The 14,631-nt window shown below is 44.2% G+C and overlaps 1 protein-coding gene across 1 annotated transcript in view; it reads left to right on the top strand.

Annotated features, from left to right (window-relative positions):
• Abcc9 (ATP binding cassette subfamily C member 9) overlaps positions 1–14,631 on the top strand; it is a 114,769-nt gene that overhangs the window by 59,731 nt on the left and 40,407 nt on the right. The window contains exons 19-23 of the mRNA XM_032905368.1: positions 4,167–4,268; positions 4,562–4,646; positions 6,582–6,662; positions 10,311–10,448; positions 10,581–10,706. Of these exons, the coding sequence (XP_032761259.1) occupies positions 4,167–4,268; positions 4,562–4,646; positions 6,582–6,662; positions 10,311–10,448; positions 10,581–10,706 (532 nt within the window). The remainder of the gene's footprint in view (positions 1–4,166; positions 4,269–4,561; positions 4,647–6,581; positions 6,663–10,310; positions 10,449–10,580; positions 10,707–14,631) is intronic.

The following is a 14,631-nucleotide window of genomic DNA, read 5'->3' as shown; positions in this document are numbered from 1 at the left end:
TCTCTCGTAAACAAATGAGGATTGTTGGAATCATTTACTGATTTTTTTTGTAAGTACTAAGGGAATGGAAACTGGAACTTTGTTATCTAACACATTTGTCAAGACAGGAAATCATTCCAAGGTCCTTCTTTGCTTCCTGGATCTCCCTTGAGCTTTAAATCCTGCTTCAGGGCCAAGGTCATTTGGAAATCCCCCAGGCACCTCAAACTGGAGGCATTTGCTGCTAAATCTCTGATGACCCCCATCACAGGCCCTTCCCTCCTGGGCCCATTGTCTCTCCCTCCTCCATCTTCCCCTCTCACCATCTCTGCAAGCCCCTGGTGGAGCAGGATGGTTCTCTTCATTCTCCCACTGCCCCTTCCAGTTCAAGCGTAAAAGTTTACAGCGGTTTTGTAGAAACCCAAGACGTGGTTCCTGAGCTCATCACCATCCGGTGTGCCATTGACACAAACATCGACTTTTCTTTGTGGGTCTTATGCCCACTGCTTACGCCATATATCAGTCAAAGAGGATTTACCCTGTTCTTTGGGCGTCTTTCTGACCTTTTCTCCTGGTGTTATCTTAGTATGGCCAACTCTTTATACACTCTGTGGCATCAGCTCCTGAAAAATCTACTTCTGTAAGGAAATTTATTTAAGCTCACAGTTTAAGAGTACAGAGCTTCGTGATTGGGGGTGGGGTTGGGGAGGGGCGTCGTGGTTGTGGGATCAGGCAGCCGCTAGGGGGCGTGGCTTCGGGATCAGGCTGATCAAGTTGTATCTGCACTCAGAAGACAGAGATGCAAGTGCTTCTGTTCAATTCTTCCTCCCCTTTTTGGTCCAACCCCAGCCAATTCGATGTAGTTTCCCACATTCAGAGTGGGCCTTCCATCCTCAGTTAAAATTCCCTGAAAACGCTCTCATAGGCATGCCCAGAAATGTGTTTCCATTGAGATTCTCCGCTCATCTTGGCCCTGAGTGCTTACCATGCTCTGACAACCGTAGAACGCCCAGCAAGGAGGGGTAGAACCTTCATTTCCATGGTCCCTCTAGTGGTTTCAATGCTAGGAGGTGGTCATACTATCTCTTCAGTTGGACTCTCTATTTATTTGTTTTGTGTGGGAGATGCAGATGCCCCAGCACGGGTGTGGCGTTCAAAGGACAACTTCAGGGAGTCTTTCCTTCTACCACGTGGCTCTCAGGCAGAGCTCCAACTCAGGTCTGTTAGTTAGACATGGCTACCAGGACTCTATCCAGTGCGTTATTCCCAGCTCCGGTCAGTGCTCTGAGTGATACTGAACATAGCAGGGATTTTACTCAGTCATTGTTTAGATAAGTTGATGGTTTCCAAAGTCTCCGTGTGGGATGACAAGGCAGTTGTGTGATGAGCATTTCCACGCAGATGAGTACAAACGAGTCCATTAACTTCCAACGCATCTGCTTTTTCTTCCACGGGTGACTTAAGTAATGTCACTATTAAAAACATTAAGGTCAGATGTCCTGGTCTCTAAAACTGGGAAATTAAGTATTTTTGTACTTGTCGTTGATGAGTTACTTAAATCAGGGGAGAATTCCTGAGGGACTTTTTAGTTTATTAGTCTGGTATTTAGTGGTATTATGTCTCTCGGCTTCAATTAAACATGCTGACCCGTCATTAGCAGTGTGTAATAGTGGAATTTACTCTTAACAGTCCTAAGACAAATTTGTCACCAGAGGATGTGACTACATGCATTTTCCCACAAAAAAAAAAGTTTAGGACACTGTCTGAAGTAAAGTGGTAGCTATTTTTGGGTTAGAACAATTGTGTAAAACTATTGAATATAGAGCTTTCAAAATAATATAATTCAGGTGAGCCTAAATGCTTCAAAAATCAAATATAAAATATTGATACTTAATGCCTTTTTCCCACCGTAATGAAGGTATAAGTACATGTCATCAGTCCAACCCCGCTTCCCCATGAGTCTCACCGCTCCGCTATTGTGTCCAGATGTTGTAGTTTGAGCCTGCTGCATGTCCAGCTTTCTTATGTGATCCTCAAAGGGAGATACCTGGGCTTTGAGTGCCATCCATGTAGATGCTCAAGGTGTTTCTTCTGACCCTTTCTCAGGGTAGTGAATGAGAAACTTAAGTAGATTAAAATAAAAATTTAATGGGAGAAGTGGGAGATACAGAACTGTGGGCAATTGTGTTCTAGAGAAATTGTTCAAGATTTCCAGAGCTAATGGAGCAGAATGGGACATAGGGTACGGCTGGGACTTGAGGCAGAGGCTTGTGTGGAGAGAGCAGGTCTTGCTATCATCCGGGAGCTTAGTGGTGGCATATTCCTGCCCAAGGAAGACAGAAAGGAAGAAAATTATCTATGTGGTTTGTCTTCGAAAAAATATTGAGAGAATATTTCCGGTGCCTGTTTATCGTGTACCTGATTTGCACGCACGTCCCCTCATGGCTACCTTTCATCATTAATGAACCATTGTTTGCCGTACTTGCAGTGTAAATGAATCTGAGCCTTCTTTTGAAGCAACCCGAAGGTATTATTTCTATTTTCACCCGAGTTTAATAAGAATAACTTCCTCCCTCGGTCTTTAATCTCTCGCCTCAGTTTCCCTCTTCATTGTGATGGTGTACAGTCACTTTTAGCATGCCTACAACGTTTCCAACAGCGGTGGCTCACAAAAGGATTAATTTGTCAGGCTTATGCCTGTAATGCCAGTACTGTAAACCCTAGGCAGACGAATAGGCTTGCTTTCTAAGCCGTTCTGCATTCTACCCTGCGCTCCAGATGAGTACAGGCTACAGTGATAGTCTGTCTCAGCAAAGACAAAAGGAAAGAAAACATTTAATTTGGCAAACGAATTGTGTCAACTGTTTCTGTTTTCATGGATTTCATGCCTTTCAAGTTTGGCTGAAAATCAAACTGTCTTTTAGTAAGGGAGTCTGAGGGCTCATTAAATAAAAACACAAAGAGTTAATACGCGCATGAACTGTGCCTCTGAGGATATTTGAGTACAGTCCTGAGGTGCAGAGCCCAGTGCTTTAGCCGCTGAAAACAAAAGAAAACAAAGTCAAGCTGAGCTCAATCCCGAATCGCAATGAAGCGCTGGGTTTGGTCCCCAGCATCAAATGATTCCCCAGAGTAAGGGGAAGGGCAGGCAGACAGCCAGACTTGGGGACCACTGCTTTCCTGCATCTGTGGTTATCTAAAAGATGACTGTCACACTAGACTCTAATGTCCTCTAATGTCCCAAGATGCCCTGCTTCCCAATGACCATTTAGCTGTTCTCAATTCTTCCCCTTAACCTTCCTTTTCTGTTAACTGCAATCCCATCGTCGTAACTGACACATCATGTACTAACCGTGGAAATCTGACCTTGAAGCTCATCCACTCCCTGCCCCAGCCTGGTCCCATCATCCTCTGGTTCTTCAGTTCACGTGTATTCTGAAGTGACTGCAGGTTAAAGCCTAATGTACTGGCATCTGATAAAATCTTTAAGCCAGAGAAATAGAAAAGGGAGGAGGGATTTATCAGCTTATTTTTATTTTGTGTCTTTCCCTTAAGAACGTTTCTTAGTTCTTAAGAGAATTTTACACAATGTACCATGATCATGGACACCCATCCCTTAACTCCTCTCCTTAAAAATATTTTACGTGTTTGAAATATGGGACTTAAATGTTATTTCAACATTGAAACAGACTCCTCCATTTTGAAATAGTTATGTTGCCTATGACTTTAAAATATATTTATGTAACTAAGTCACAAACAGATGCCCTGATTCTAGTTTCAATTCATGTTTCTTAAAGGTCACCATAAAAAAAAAAGAATCCACTATTACATAAAGCGAGTTTAATACAAACCAAAACATCTGTGGGCTACCAAAGAGAGTGAATTATTAATAACCCTTTAATCTCAATTTAGAAAAGAAATTTTCTCTTGATGGTTTATAGCATTAAACACTTCAGCACAGGAGAATCAAATTTCCTTGTCACATGACATTTTAATTAGATGCAGAGCCCTGTAGCTGAAGTGGCTTATTTGGTAATCACGTTCTAAGGTCCGTGGCCTCCTCTGCCTTCTCTTCTCGTTGTCTCCTCTGTGTCTTCCCTCCCTCCCAGGTCTCATTTCCCTTAGGTACATGGAAATGCTGAGCACAGCACTTTGTGTAATCCAGGTTGTGTGTACCTTCTTCACAGCAGAAGCAGGTACTCTGTGGCTTATGCTGCCCAGAAGCCTTGGCTCCTCAATGCTACGGTCGAGGAAAACATCACTTTTGGAAGTTCTTTCAACAGACAGAGGTAACTTTGCATGATTTTACAACCGAAACAACCACTTGTGAGCTGTGAGTTTGGACCAATTCACTTACTGAGAAGCTATGCCCCAAAACTAAAGGGGGGAGAAGGAAAGGGAGGGAACGTTGGGAAGGGAAGGGAGGTGAGGGAAGGGAATGGACGGAGGGAGGGAAAGGGAAGTGAGCTCAGAGGACTGGAGTGGGAGAGAGTAAGGGAGAGGTGTGATTATGGTCTCGGTATATAAGACCCTTGAGGGAACATCTGTGTTCTCAGAGACCCTGAATCTCTATCTCCCAAAGGTACAAGGCTGTCACCGATGCCTGCTCTCTGCAGCCAGACATTGATTTGTTACCCTTTGGAGACCAAACTGAAATCGGAGAGAGGGTGAGCTGCATGTATTTGAACTAAGCAGTGCACACAACTTGAGAAAAGTTTTCTGCTTGTCTTTAATCTCCAGAAGAACCTAATGAAGTCTGGGGGCTTAGGAGTCCCATGGTGTCCCAATGACAAGGGCCAAAATAAAAGGGCAGACATCCTTCGACACCACCATCCCTTATGTACCCATTGAGATAGAACTGTGTGTGCCACACTGTGCTAGCCACTCAGGGCTTGCGGTGGTGGGTGGGGGTTGGGACGAGTGAATCACCACCGCTGGCTTTGACCAAGCATACGTTTGCCTACTGGTGCTGCTGACTAGAATTACTTTGGAAGACGAAGATTGCTTCTGACAATTTCTTTCAGTCTCATCAACATCTCCTTATTTCGTTAACGTATAGTTTATCTTTTCACACCCTTATTTTATGATGACATCACGCTGCAGCTATCCCGAACAGCTGAAAGCATTTAGGCCTGCCATCTTCACCACGGTAACGACTAAAAAAAAATCGGTAACGCCAACAGGTCCAAAGCTGTGCTAGGCAGAGGGCTAATTATCTACCGTGATAACAAATTGTGTCGCGGGTAATTTTGTCCTCTGCCCAGTACAGCTGAGGCTACAATGGCTGAAGCACTGAGAAAATTTCTCAGACTCAGTCAGTTTCAGCTAACCACGATCGGCCACCTTCTTCTCAACCGTCTTCTGATGCAGCACCATGCCTCAGTCAAGGCATGCTTCATGTCTCTGAGCTTGGCTTCCATGTGTGCCAAATAAGGGCAATCCTGATCTAAGAGCCCTAAGGGCAATCCTGATCTAATGAGCCATAAGAGCAATCCTGATCTAATGAACCATAAGGGCAATCCTGATCTAATGAGCAATGAGGGCAATCCTGATCTAACAGCCATAAGGGCAATCCTGATCTAATGAGCCATGAGAGCAATCCTGATCTAATGAGCCATAAGAGCAATCCTGATCTAATGAGCCATAAGAGCAATCCTGATCTAATGAGACATGAGGGCAATCCTGATCTAATGAGCCATAAGAGCAATCCTGATCTAATGAGACATGAGGGCAATCCTGATCTAATGAGCCATAAGAGCAATACTGATCTAATGAGCCATGAGGGCAATCCTGATCTAATGAGCCATGAGAGCAATCCTAATCTAATGAGCCATAAGGGCAATCCTGATCTAATGAGACATGAGAGCAATCCTGATCTAATGAGCCTGCTTTGAGGAGTAAAGCCCAGAAAGCCATAAAGCCACTGCATACACGAGCTTGGTACATACTAGGTGCTAAGTTAATGTTAATTATTAATTAAGGATTATATAATTATGATATAACAATTAATTTATTATTAATCAACATGTTATTGGCATAACTTATAACATCAAATTACAGAGGTATGTGTTGAGAGCTAGAGAGATGGCTCAGCCGATAAAAAACATTTGCTGCTCTTACAGAAGAGCCAAGTTCAGTCTGACCACTGGTCCAGTGGAGCTCATACCCTCCTGTAGCTCCCAACTCCAAGGGATGTGACTCCCTCTTCTGACCACAGGCATCTGATACTCATGTGAACATGTGCACACACAGGAACACACATACACACATAATTAAAAATAAAATTAAAGTCTATGAAAAGAGATATATGCCAAAATATGTAAAAGGTAAAAAATGAAAGAAAAGAAAATTGAAATTGCTTGTCTTTGGCGGTCACCAAGGGTCTTGGTTATTGGTACTCTTGTACGGCCAAGGTCTCCATTAGCGTGAAAGGAAGAGTCATGGGAAGGGGCGAGAATTATTGATACACCCAGCAGTGGCATTACAGAGAATCCCTAGTGTTGCCAACAAAGCTCGGAGATGCCTGCACTTTCGAGGTGATCTTTACCACCAGGTCCCTTCTTAGTGATGAAAACGGGGGTTTCTAACTGTTTCCTTTCCAGGGTATCAACCTGAGTGGGGGTCAGAGGCAGAGAATCTGCGTGGCACGGGCACTCTACCAGAACACCAATATTGTCTTCTTGGTAAGAATAAGAACTTTAATTTTATTTATAACTTGTGTTTTCCCCTCTCTGGACAAATGGGTCTTTATAATGCCAGGTTGGATAACTGAGGGGAAGCTGTCTTAATTTGTGGAATTACGGAGCACAGAGTGAGCACATGCTCACAGACTGAGAGTTGGTCGAGCGCATGCTCACGGACCGAGAGTTGGTCGACCGCATGCTCACAGACCCTGAGTTGGTCAAGCGCATGCTCACGGACCGAGAGTTGGTCGAGCGCATGCTCACAGACCGAGAGTCGGTCAATCCAGGCTGGTGTTCAGGAAATTACAATATAAAGCACTGAGGTGCTCTAAGCAGTATCTGCTTAAATTTGGTTGTATTTATTTATTCATTTTGTGTCGGAAGGCGAGGCAGTGTTTGCCTGCCATGGTGCATTGTGGGGGTCAGAGGACAAATCACCATGTTGGTTCTCTCCTTTCAACATCTGGGACCCAAGAATCCAACTCGGGCTGTCAAGCTTGGGGGTGATCGCCTTTAGCTTCTGAAACAATGTGCCAACCCCTGAAGGTAATGGTTTACCTGGGTTTCCTGACCAGGAGAATCATGGAAGGAGTGTGGATGGCGATGGGAAATTGGGAAGGATTTTCTTCTGTGTAGTTCATGGCAAAGTGATAAGGGTTGGAGAGTAGGATTGTTGGTGGTCACAAGGCCATCTAAATAGATATTCCCTTCCATGGCATGTGCTCAGGCTGTAGATCAGAGTTAACCTCAATGATTCCTAAAATGGTAGCAATTTTTGCTCAACTTGAATAGAACCTGTGTCTTGAAGACGCTTCTTATGGTTTTCATGTAGTCACAAAATTTGTGGATTTGCCTTGGTTGTGATTTTTATCTGCTTGAGTTTCTACAGGAGGTAGGAGCCAAAATAGCAGCATTTATAAAGAATGGGAAATTTAGAATCCAGCAGAGAACGTAAACGTGTCCTCCTGTGACATTGTTAATCTTTATTTGTAAATATGCTCATAGAGGCTGACAATTCCTTTCAGTCCCATCAGCATCTCCTTGTTCTGTTAACATAGAGTTTATCTTTTCACACCCTTATTTTATGAATGGTACACATGCTAGTTCATTTAATCCATGCTCTGAATACTTAATTTTTCATGACTGCTATTGGTGGCTTTTATTGATGTGAACACCATTCCTTTATCCAAGGTCCTATAAAAATTACTGAAGCAGGAATATAGATCCAGGGGGCTTGATTTCATAGTTTGTGTGTTTCCTAGTCCTGGGACTGAACCCACGGCTTTGTGTATGATGGGCAAGTGCTCTCCCGCTGAGCTATAGGCTCAACTTTCTTTTTATTTTGATCAAACTATTGCTAAGTTACTCAAGTTGGCTTTGTACTTATACTGTGGGCCAAACAAGCCTTGGAGTTCTTGTTGAGTAGCTGGGATGACTCGCCTGAACTCCTGGCTGACAAGAGATGGAACTCTGAACCATCGTGATCTCCTGTGAGTGCTGGGAGACATGACAGTGTCACTGCAGCACCTTAGAGAGGGACACACAGTGACAGCTACTACTGCTGTACTCAGACAGTAACGGTAAAACAGCACTGTGATGTGATCAAACGAAACACTACATTGTTTTGTTGGATCTTCGCATCAGTCTGGCCGCTCTCTTTAGCATCCCCCTCACTTTACAAATGAAGTGACAGTCCAGACATTGCCCAGAAGAGAGAGAGGTGGTTACAAATGCATCTCAGCTCTCTTACGGCACTACAGTTCAGAACTGTGTGGAAAATTGACCTGAGTTATTATAAAAACTCACTTCTGACTTGTATCTTTTTCCATATGAAAATTTCCTGTACAAATGACTAGGGATGCTTGGTCTGTACAACAAACAAATAAACAACAACAACAACAACAAAATGCCTCAGGTTTTACAGGACCCAGAAGCAGAACTTGTGTCAAAAGCAACCCATTCGCCCCCTATAATAGTTATCTGGATTCTCAAAGCCAGTGGCTGGTTAATTAGACTCCTGCTGCATTTGTGTAAATGCTTCTTTCACTGCCAGCAAGGGGACAGTGTGCCCTGGAATGATTTATACTGCTCACACACACTTTCACTTTAAAGTAATCTGTCCTCTGGAAGAGCAGCCAGGGCTCTTCACCCCCGAGCCATCTCTCCACATCCATCCGTGACAATTTCTAAAAGCAAGTTATTGAGTGGTGGAGAGACAGCTTAATCTCTTGGATGTTCTAGTTCATAGAATGTCTTAGAAATAGCTGGCATCCATAAAAATGACCCAAAGGTTCAGAAATATTTTTGAAACATTAGAAATTATAGGGGGCTGGGGATTTAGCTCAGTGGTAGAGCGCTTACCTAGGGCGCAAGGCCCTGGGTTCGGTCCCCAGCTCCCAAAAAAAACCAAAAAAAAAAAAAAAAAAAAAAATTATAAAATTTGGGGGTAAAATTCTTCTAGTGATCAATTTTGTTTCGCTACTATCTAAGCTGCATTCATAAACTCAGAAATAAACATGCATTTATATCTATATTTGTTAGGTATTTGTATACACGCATATACACACATAATGACAATTGTTAAGTATTCCGTTATCTAGAATGTCCATGTATTTTTTTAAAATTTTTTATTAGATATATTTCTTAATTTACATTCCAAATGTTATTCCCCTTCCTGGTTTCCTGTCCATAAGCCCACATTCCCTCCCCTCCCCCTCCCCCATATGGGTATTTCCCCTATACATCCCCCTTATTGCCCCCCCATATTCCCCTGCCCTGGGGGTCCAATCTTGGCAGGACCAAGGGCTTCCCCTTCCACTGGTGCCCCAACAAGGCTATTCAGTGCTACATATGCAGTTGGAGCCCAGGGTCAGTCCATGTGTAGTCTTTGGGTAGTGGTTTAGCCCCTGGAAGCTCTGGTTGGTTGGCACTGTTGTTCTTACGGGTTTGCAGACTCCTTTGCCTCCTTCAATCCTTCCTCTAATTCCCCCCAAAGGTCCCGTTCTCAGTTCGGTGGTTTGCTGCTGGGCTGCTGCTTTCTTATCTCTTCTGCTAAGTGCATTTATATAAAAGGCGTCTAAGAACGTTCATTAATTTACCCACTTATCTGTAACTATGATATCTAAACAAAATAACTGTTTAGTTAATTCACTAATATTTATTTTTCATAAGTTTGCTCTTAAATACTTTAATGAAGCCATTACTACTGTTTCTGTTTATTGAGCAGAGAGTAACTGAATGCTGGATAAATATCGAGCTAATTATATTATTCTCTGTGATGGCCGTGCACATAAACGGACTCCAGCTTCTGAACATAAATGCTTTACTTCACTGTCTGCCTAATCCATCTCATCTGTGTAGAGAATAAGACGGTGCTAAGTTCTCTCAGAGTTACCGTTTCTGCTTGTGTGAGTGTGGGCCGCAGTGTGTAGAACCAATGGAATGAGAATCCCGCCACTTCTTCCTTGGGCCCATAAGTAGACACAGGTTTGCATATTAAACAAGCAGGAGAACAACACAGAAATCAACACAGCAGCGCAGACATGTTCGGACACCCTCAGTTCTTCACAAGAGCTCGGTGGTGCTCCTTTCCCCCATTTTCCAGTTGGTTCTCCCTCATCTCCCTCGCACCTTCCCTCTCCGCTGCAGGACGATCCATTCTCCGCCCTGGACATCCACCTGAGCGACCACTTGATGCAGGAAGGGATCCTGAAGTTTCTCCAGGATGACAAGAGGACGGTCGTCCTTGTGACTCACAAACTACAGTACCTGACGCACGCGGACTGGGTGAGGCTTCCTGTGTCTGTTTCTCAGCCGTACCTTACAGACAAGAAATATCAAACACTTCCCGGGGTAAAGGTTAATCATTTGGCCACTTCCAGGTTTTGCTATGTCTCTGCTCCCGTGTTCTTTCCTCAGATCATAGCCATGAAGGATGGGAGTGTCTTAAGGGAAGGGACTTTGAAAGACATCCAGACCAAAGACGTGGAGCTCTATGAACACTGGAAAACCCTCATGAATCGGCAAGATCAGGAATTAGAAAAGGTAAGCGTCAGAGTGTTCTGTGTGATTACTAGGGATGCCTTTAAGGAAGAGCTATGCCTCATAACAGACACGATGCCCTATTACAGCCTCAATGGAAGCCTGAGGTAATTGCATCTTTGCATACGGTTATTGAGCGGGCCATTTTGAACCTCCAACATCTTATTCCTTTCTTTCTTTGTTAGTTTGTTTACTTATTGTGTGTCTGGTGTGTATGAGTCTTAGGGTTTTAGTGCTATGAGCAGACACCATGACCAAGGCAAGTCTTATAAAGGACCACATTTGACTGAGGCTGGCTTACAGGTTCAGAGGTTCAGTCCATTATCATCAAAGTGGGAGCATGGCAGCCTCCAGGCAGGCAGAGCTGAGAGTTCTACATTTTTATCTAAGGGCTACTAGTGGAAGACTTGATTCTAGGCAGCTAGGATAAGGGTTTTAAAGCCCACATCCACAGTGACACACCTCCTTCAACAGGGCCACACTGAATAGTGCCACCCCCTGGCCTGAGCATATACAAACATCACAGTGTGTGTGTGTGTGTGTGTGTGTGTGTGTGTGTGTGTGCGCGCGCGCGCGCACTTGGAGTGCATACCCGTGGACATGTGTAGAGACTGGAGGAGTGTACTATGTGACTTCTGTCACTCTCTACTTTAGTCGCTGGAGAGAGGGTCTCTCACTCAGCCTGGATCCAGGCTGTTGACCGCACATCATCTTTCTTCCTTGTCTTCCCCACAGTTCTGGGGTCCCGGTTGTGAATGTGCACTCCTGGATTTCTATGTGGGTGCTGAGTCTGAGACTCAGGCCCTCACGTTTGAGCAGCAAGTGGTCTTCTCCTTAAAGCCGTCTACCCAGGCCCCAGCCTGGGCTGTTCCGTGCTGTCCGTTGGATGAAGTCCTCTGTCTGTTTTGGCTCTGAACCATCTGGAACTACATTTGTATTTACAAGTAGAATGAATAGTTATCGAGCCTCGAGACTTCCTTAGTGTGCACTGCTTTCCGGATTTATGTCTCTTCCTTTCTCACACGTGATAAGATCGTTTTCACGCGTTGCCTACAATCAGGCAGTCGCCGTGAACACAAAAGCCAAGATGGCTTTGAGAACTCTGGCTGAAGTCAGCAGTTGTGTCTGGAATAGCGTGGGGGAGTGACTGAAGGTTAGCAGAAAGAAAAAAGAAAACAATTCTTTTTATCCTTTTTAGACCCCACAAAGCTGTTCTTACCCTTGCTGAGTTCTCAGGAATGGTCCTGATGAGACAGCATGGAGAATGTTTCCTCACTTTTACTGATAAGAAAATTGGGGTTCAGAGACGTCAAATAATTTTCCCGAGCTGCACAGCATATATGAATGGTGCTGATAGCATTGAAATGAAACCCAGGTCCACATTCAGTGTAGCTGACCACACTACAGCCATATTAGGGGGAGCAATAACAGAGTTGGAAACCTTTCAGTTCAATTCAGGATTGGGAAAAGAAATAGGAAACTGAGTTTTCCAATCTTTGAGAACTTTTGCTATGGGGTTTGGGCTGGGAGGTATCCAGGTTTTAGTGCAGTGGCCAAGAATGAACGTTAAAAAAGTGAAGCAGTTATATCAGCCAGCATTTTAGAAATCAGAAAATTAACTTGTTCTATTTTAAGAAATAAAAATACATTATACAATTTCATAGAAAAAAGATCGAAAAGCCACACAGGTATCAATGCTGTGTTTTTTGTCCTGTGACTTTCTGAAGATCTCAAAAGCAAACCCCCCATGAAGAAAAACAAATGTGAAAATCTATGCAGGGAATGAGAAAGATCACAGAATCCCCCAGTGAAGATGCTATTACAATGTGCAATGCCATGCCAGGGAAACAGCGGAGAGAGCTGCCGAGAAGCATCTTGGAGGTGGTTCCAAGTAACATTGTTTTTAGCGACCTAAGTGCATGGGGTAAAATAATAAGATGTTAGTTTCAGGAGCAGGATAATTTTATTGTTTATTTTGGAAAGAAGGATCTGGAAACAAAAGAAAGAGAGAAAACACAAGCCAGAAAGAAAGGCTATTCAGTTGCATTTAGAGATGAAGTAATCGCTTCAGATAAGGCTGGCTTCCTAATCAAAGACAGATACAGTGTTTCCATTGAGCACGGACATGTGAGCCAGCCAGTGCAGGGCCATGGTGAAGCCAGCTAGGAAGCAGCATGGAGGCCAAGAGATGCCAGGCTGAATCTAGCACCTGCCTGGAATGCCCATCTGAAGCTGGAGAGATTTCTGCCACCTCAGAAACGACAAGGTGCCCACAGGGCTGTGTAGGAGGTCGAGAGCTTGCTTTTCAAGTATTAGAACCTCAGCTAGACTCCCAGTACTCTCCTAAAAGCCAGGAATGGCAGTGTGCCTCACTAATCCCAGAGCTGGGATTGAGACAGGAGGAACCTTAGGGCTTACTGCCCAGCCAGTCTACCCAAACTGGTGAGCTCCAAGCTCAGTGAAAGGCCCTGCCTCAAAAAATAAAGGGGAGAGGGATAGAGGAAAACATGTTATGACCTCTGGCCTGCACATGAATGCATGGAAATGTTCATACACACACACACACACACACACACACACACACACACACATAGCATACATACATACCTGCACACAGATGCACACACACCTGCATACATAAACGTCTGTGCATACACACCCACATAATACACACCTGCATGCACAAATATACACACACCTGCACACACATCTGCATACATATACATCTGTTCACACACACTTGCATACATATGCACATGTACACATACGTAAATACGTGCATACATTGAACCTACACACCCCTGCACACACACACACACACACACACACAGACACTTGCATACATATATATCTACACACACACATCTGCATACATATACATCTGCACACACACTCAAACACCTGCATATATACACACCTGCAAACATAAATGCATATGCACCTGCACACATACACATCTGTTCACACAGACACCTGCACACATATACATCTACACACACACACACACCTGTATACATACACACCTGCACTCACATGCATGCTTAGATACACACATTTACACACCTGCGTAGAAACACCTGCACACACACACTAACTTGTATACATGCATATCTGTGAATACACACTTGAATGCATACACACCTACACACACACCTGCACACATGGACTAACGTGGTTCTACAGTAACAGCTTCCACTTTGAGTGAGGGAATCTCTCTCCTTTGTGAATGGTAGAACACAATGGGACAAACCCAACGAGAGAAGTGGACTTAGTTCCCTTCCGGCTCCTACAATAGTACATGTGAGCCCAACACTTTGCTTTTTTTTTAAAAATTGCCCTCCTCCCATAGCCACACACAGGAGGCAGTGTTAGCTGCCCCACCCCACCCCCAGGCCAATTCTGCTTCTTGGGAGACGTTTGGCCACACTGGGAGATGTTTGTGTTAATCACAGCTGAGGTAAAGGGGTAGCTCATGAATGCTGTGTGTAAAAGATACAGATGCTACTCTGGCTGCTGCGTGTGTGAGCCCACACACCCAGGCTGAGAAAGCCTAGCCCATGTACACAGAGCAAACGAAGGGTGCAGAAGGGATGCAGGACAGCATGTCAATCAAAGCCTGGCACCGGGCCTCAGAAGGAGCTGTCAGTGGTGCGGATTAAGAGCAATGAACGAAGGACTCTGCCAAACGCTGACAATGGAGGCCGCAGTGGAGGAAGAGATGGCATGTCTGGCTGATTCTAATCAGACTGAAAACTCTGGCTGGGGCAGCACCCGCTCTTCTCTGCACCATGTTATTATGTGATTCTCTGGATACATGAATATCATTTGATACTCCCCTTCTCTCACTGCGGGAGGCCTGGTAAATCGTCACAGTAAATGAAGCTGAATTTCTATTTATGTAACCCCAATGCTAACACAATTCCAAATA

Source organism: Rattus rattus, chromosome 6, assembly GCF_011064425.1.
Source record: "Rattus rattus isolate New Zealand chromosome 6, Rrattus_CSIRO_v1, whole genome shotgun sequence".
Taxonomy (NCBI): domain Eukaryota; kingdom Metazoa; phylum Chordata; class Mammalia; order Rodentia; family Muridae; genus Rattus; species Rattus rattus.
Note: the sequence above shows the minus strand (reverse complement) of the source record. Positions and strands in the feature narration are given on the sequence as shown.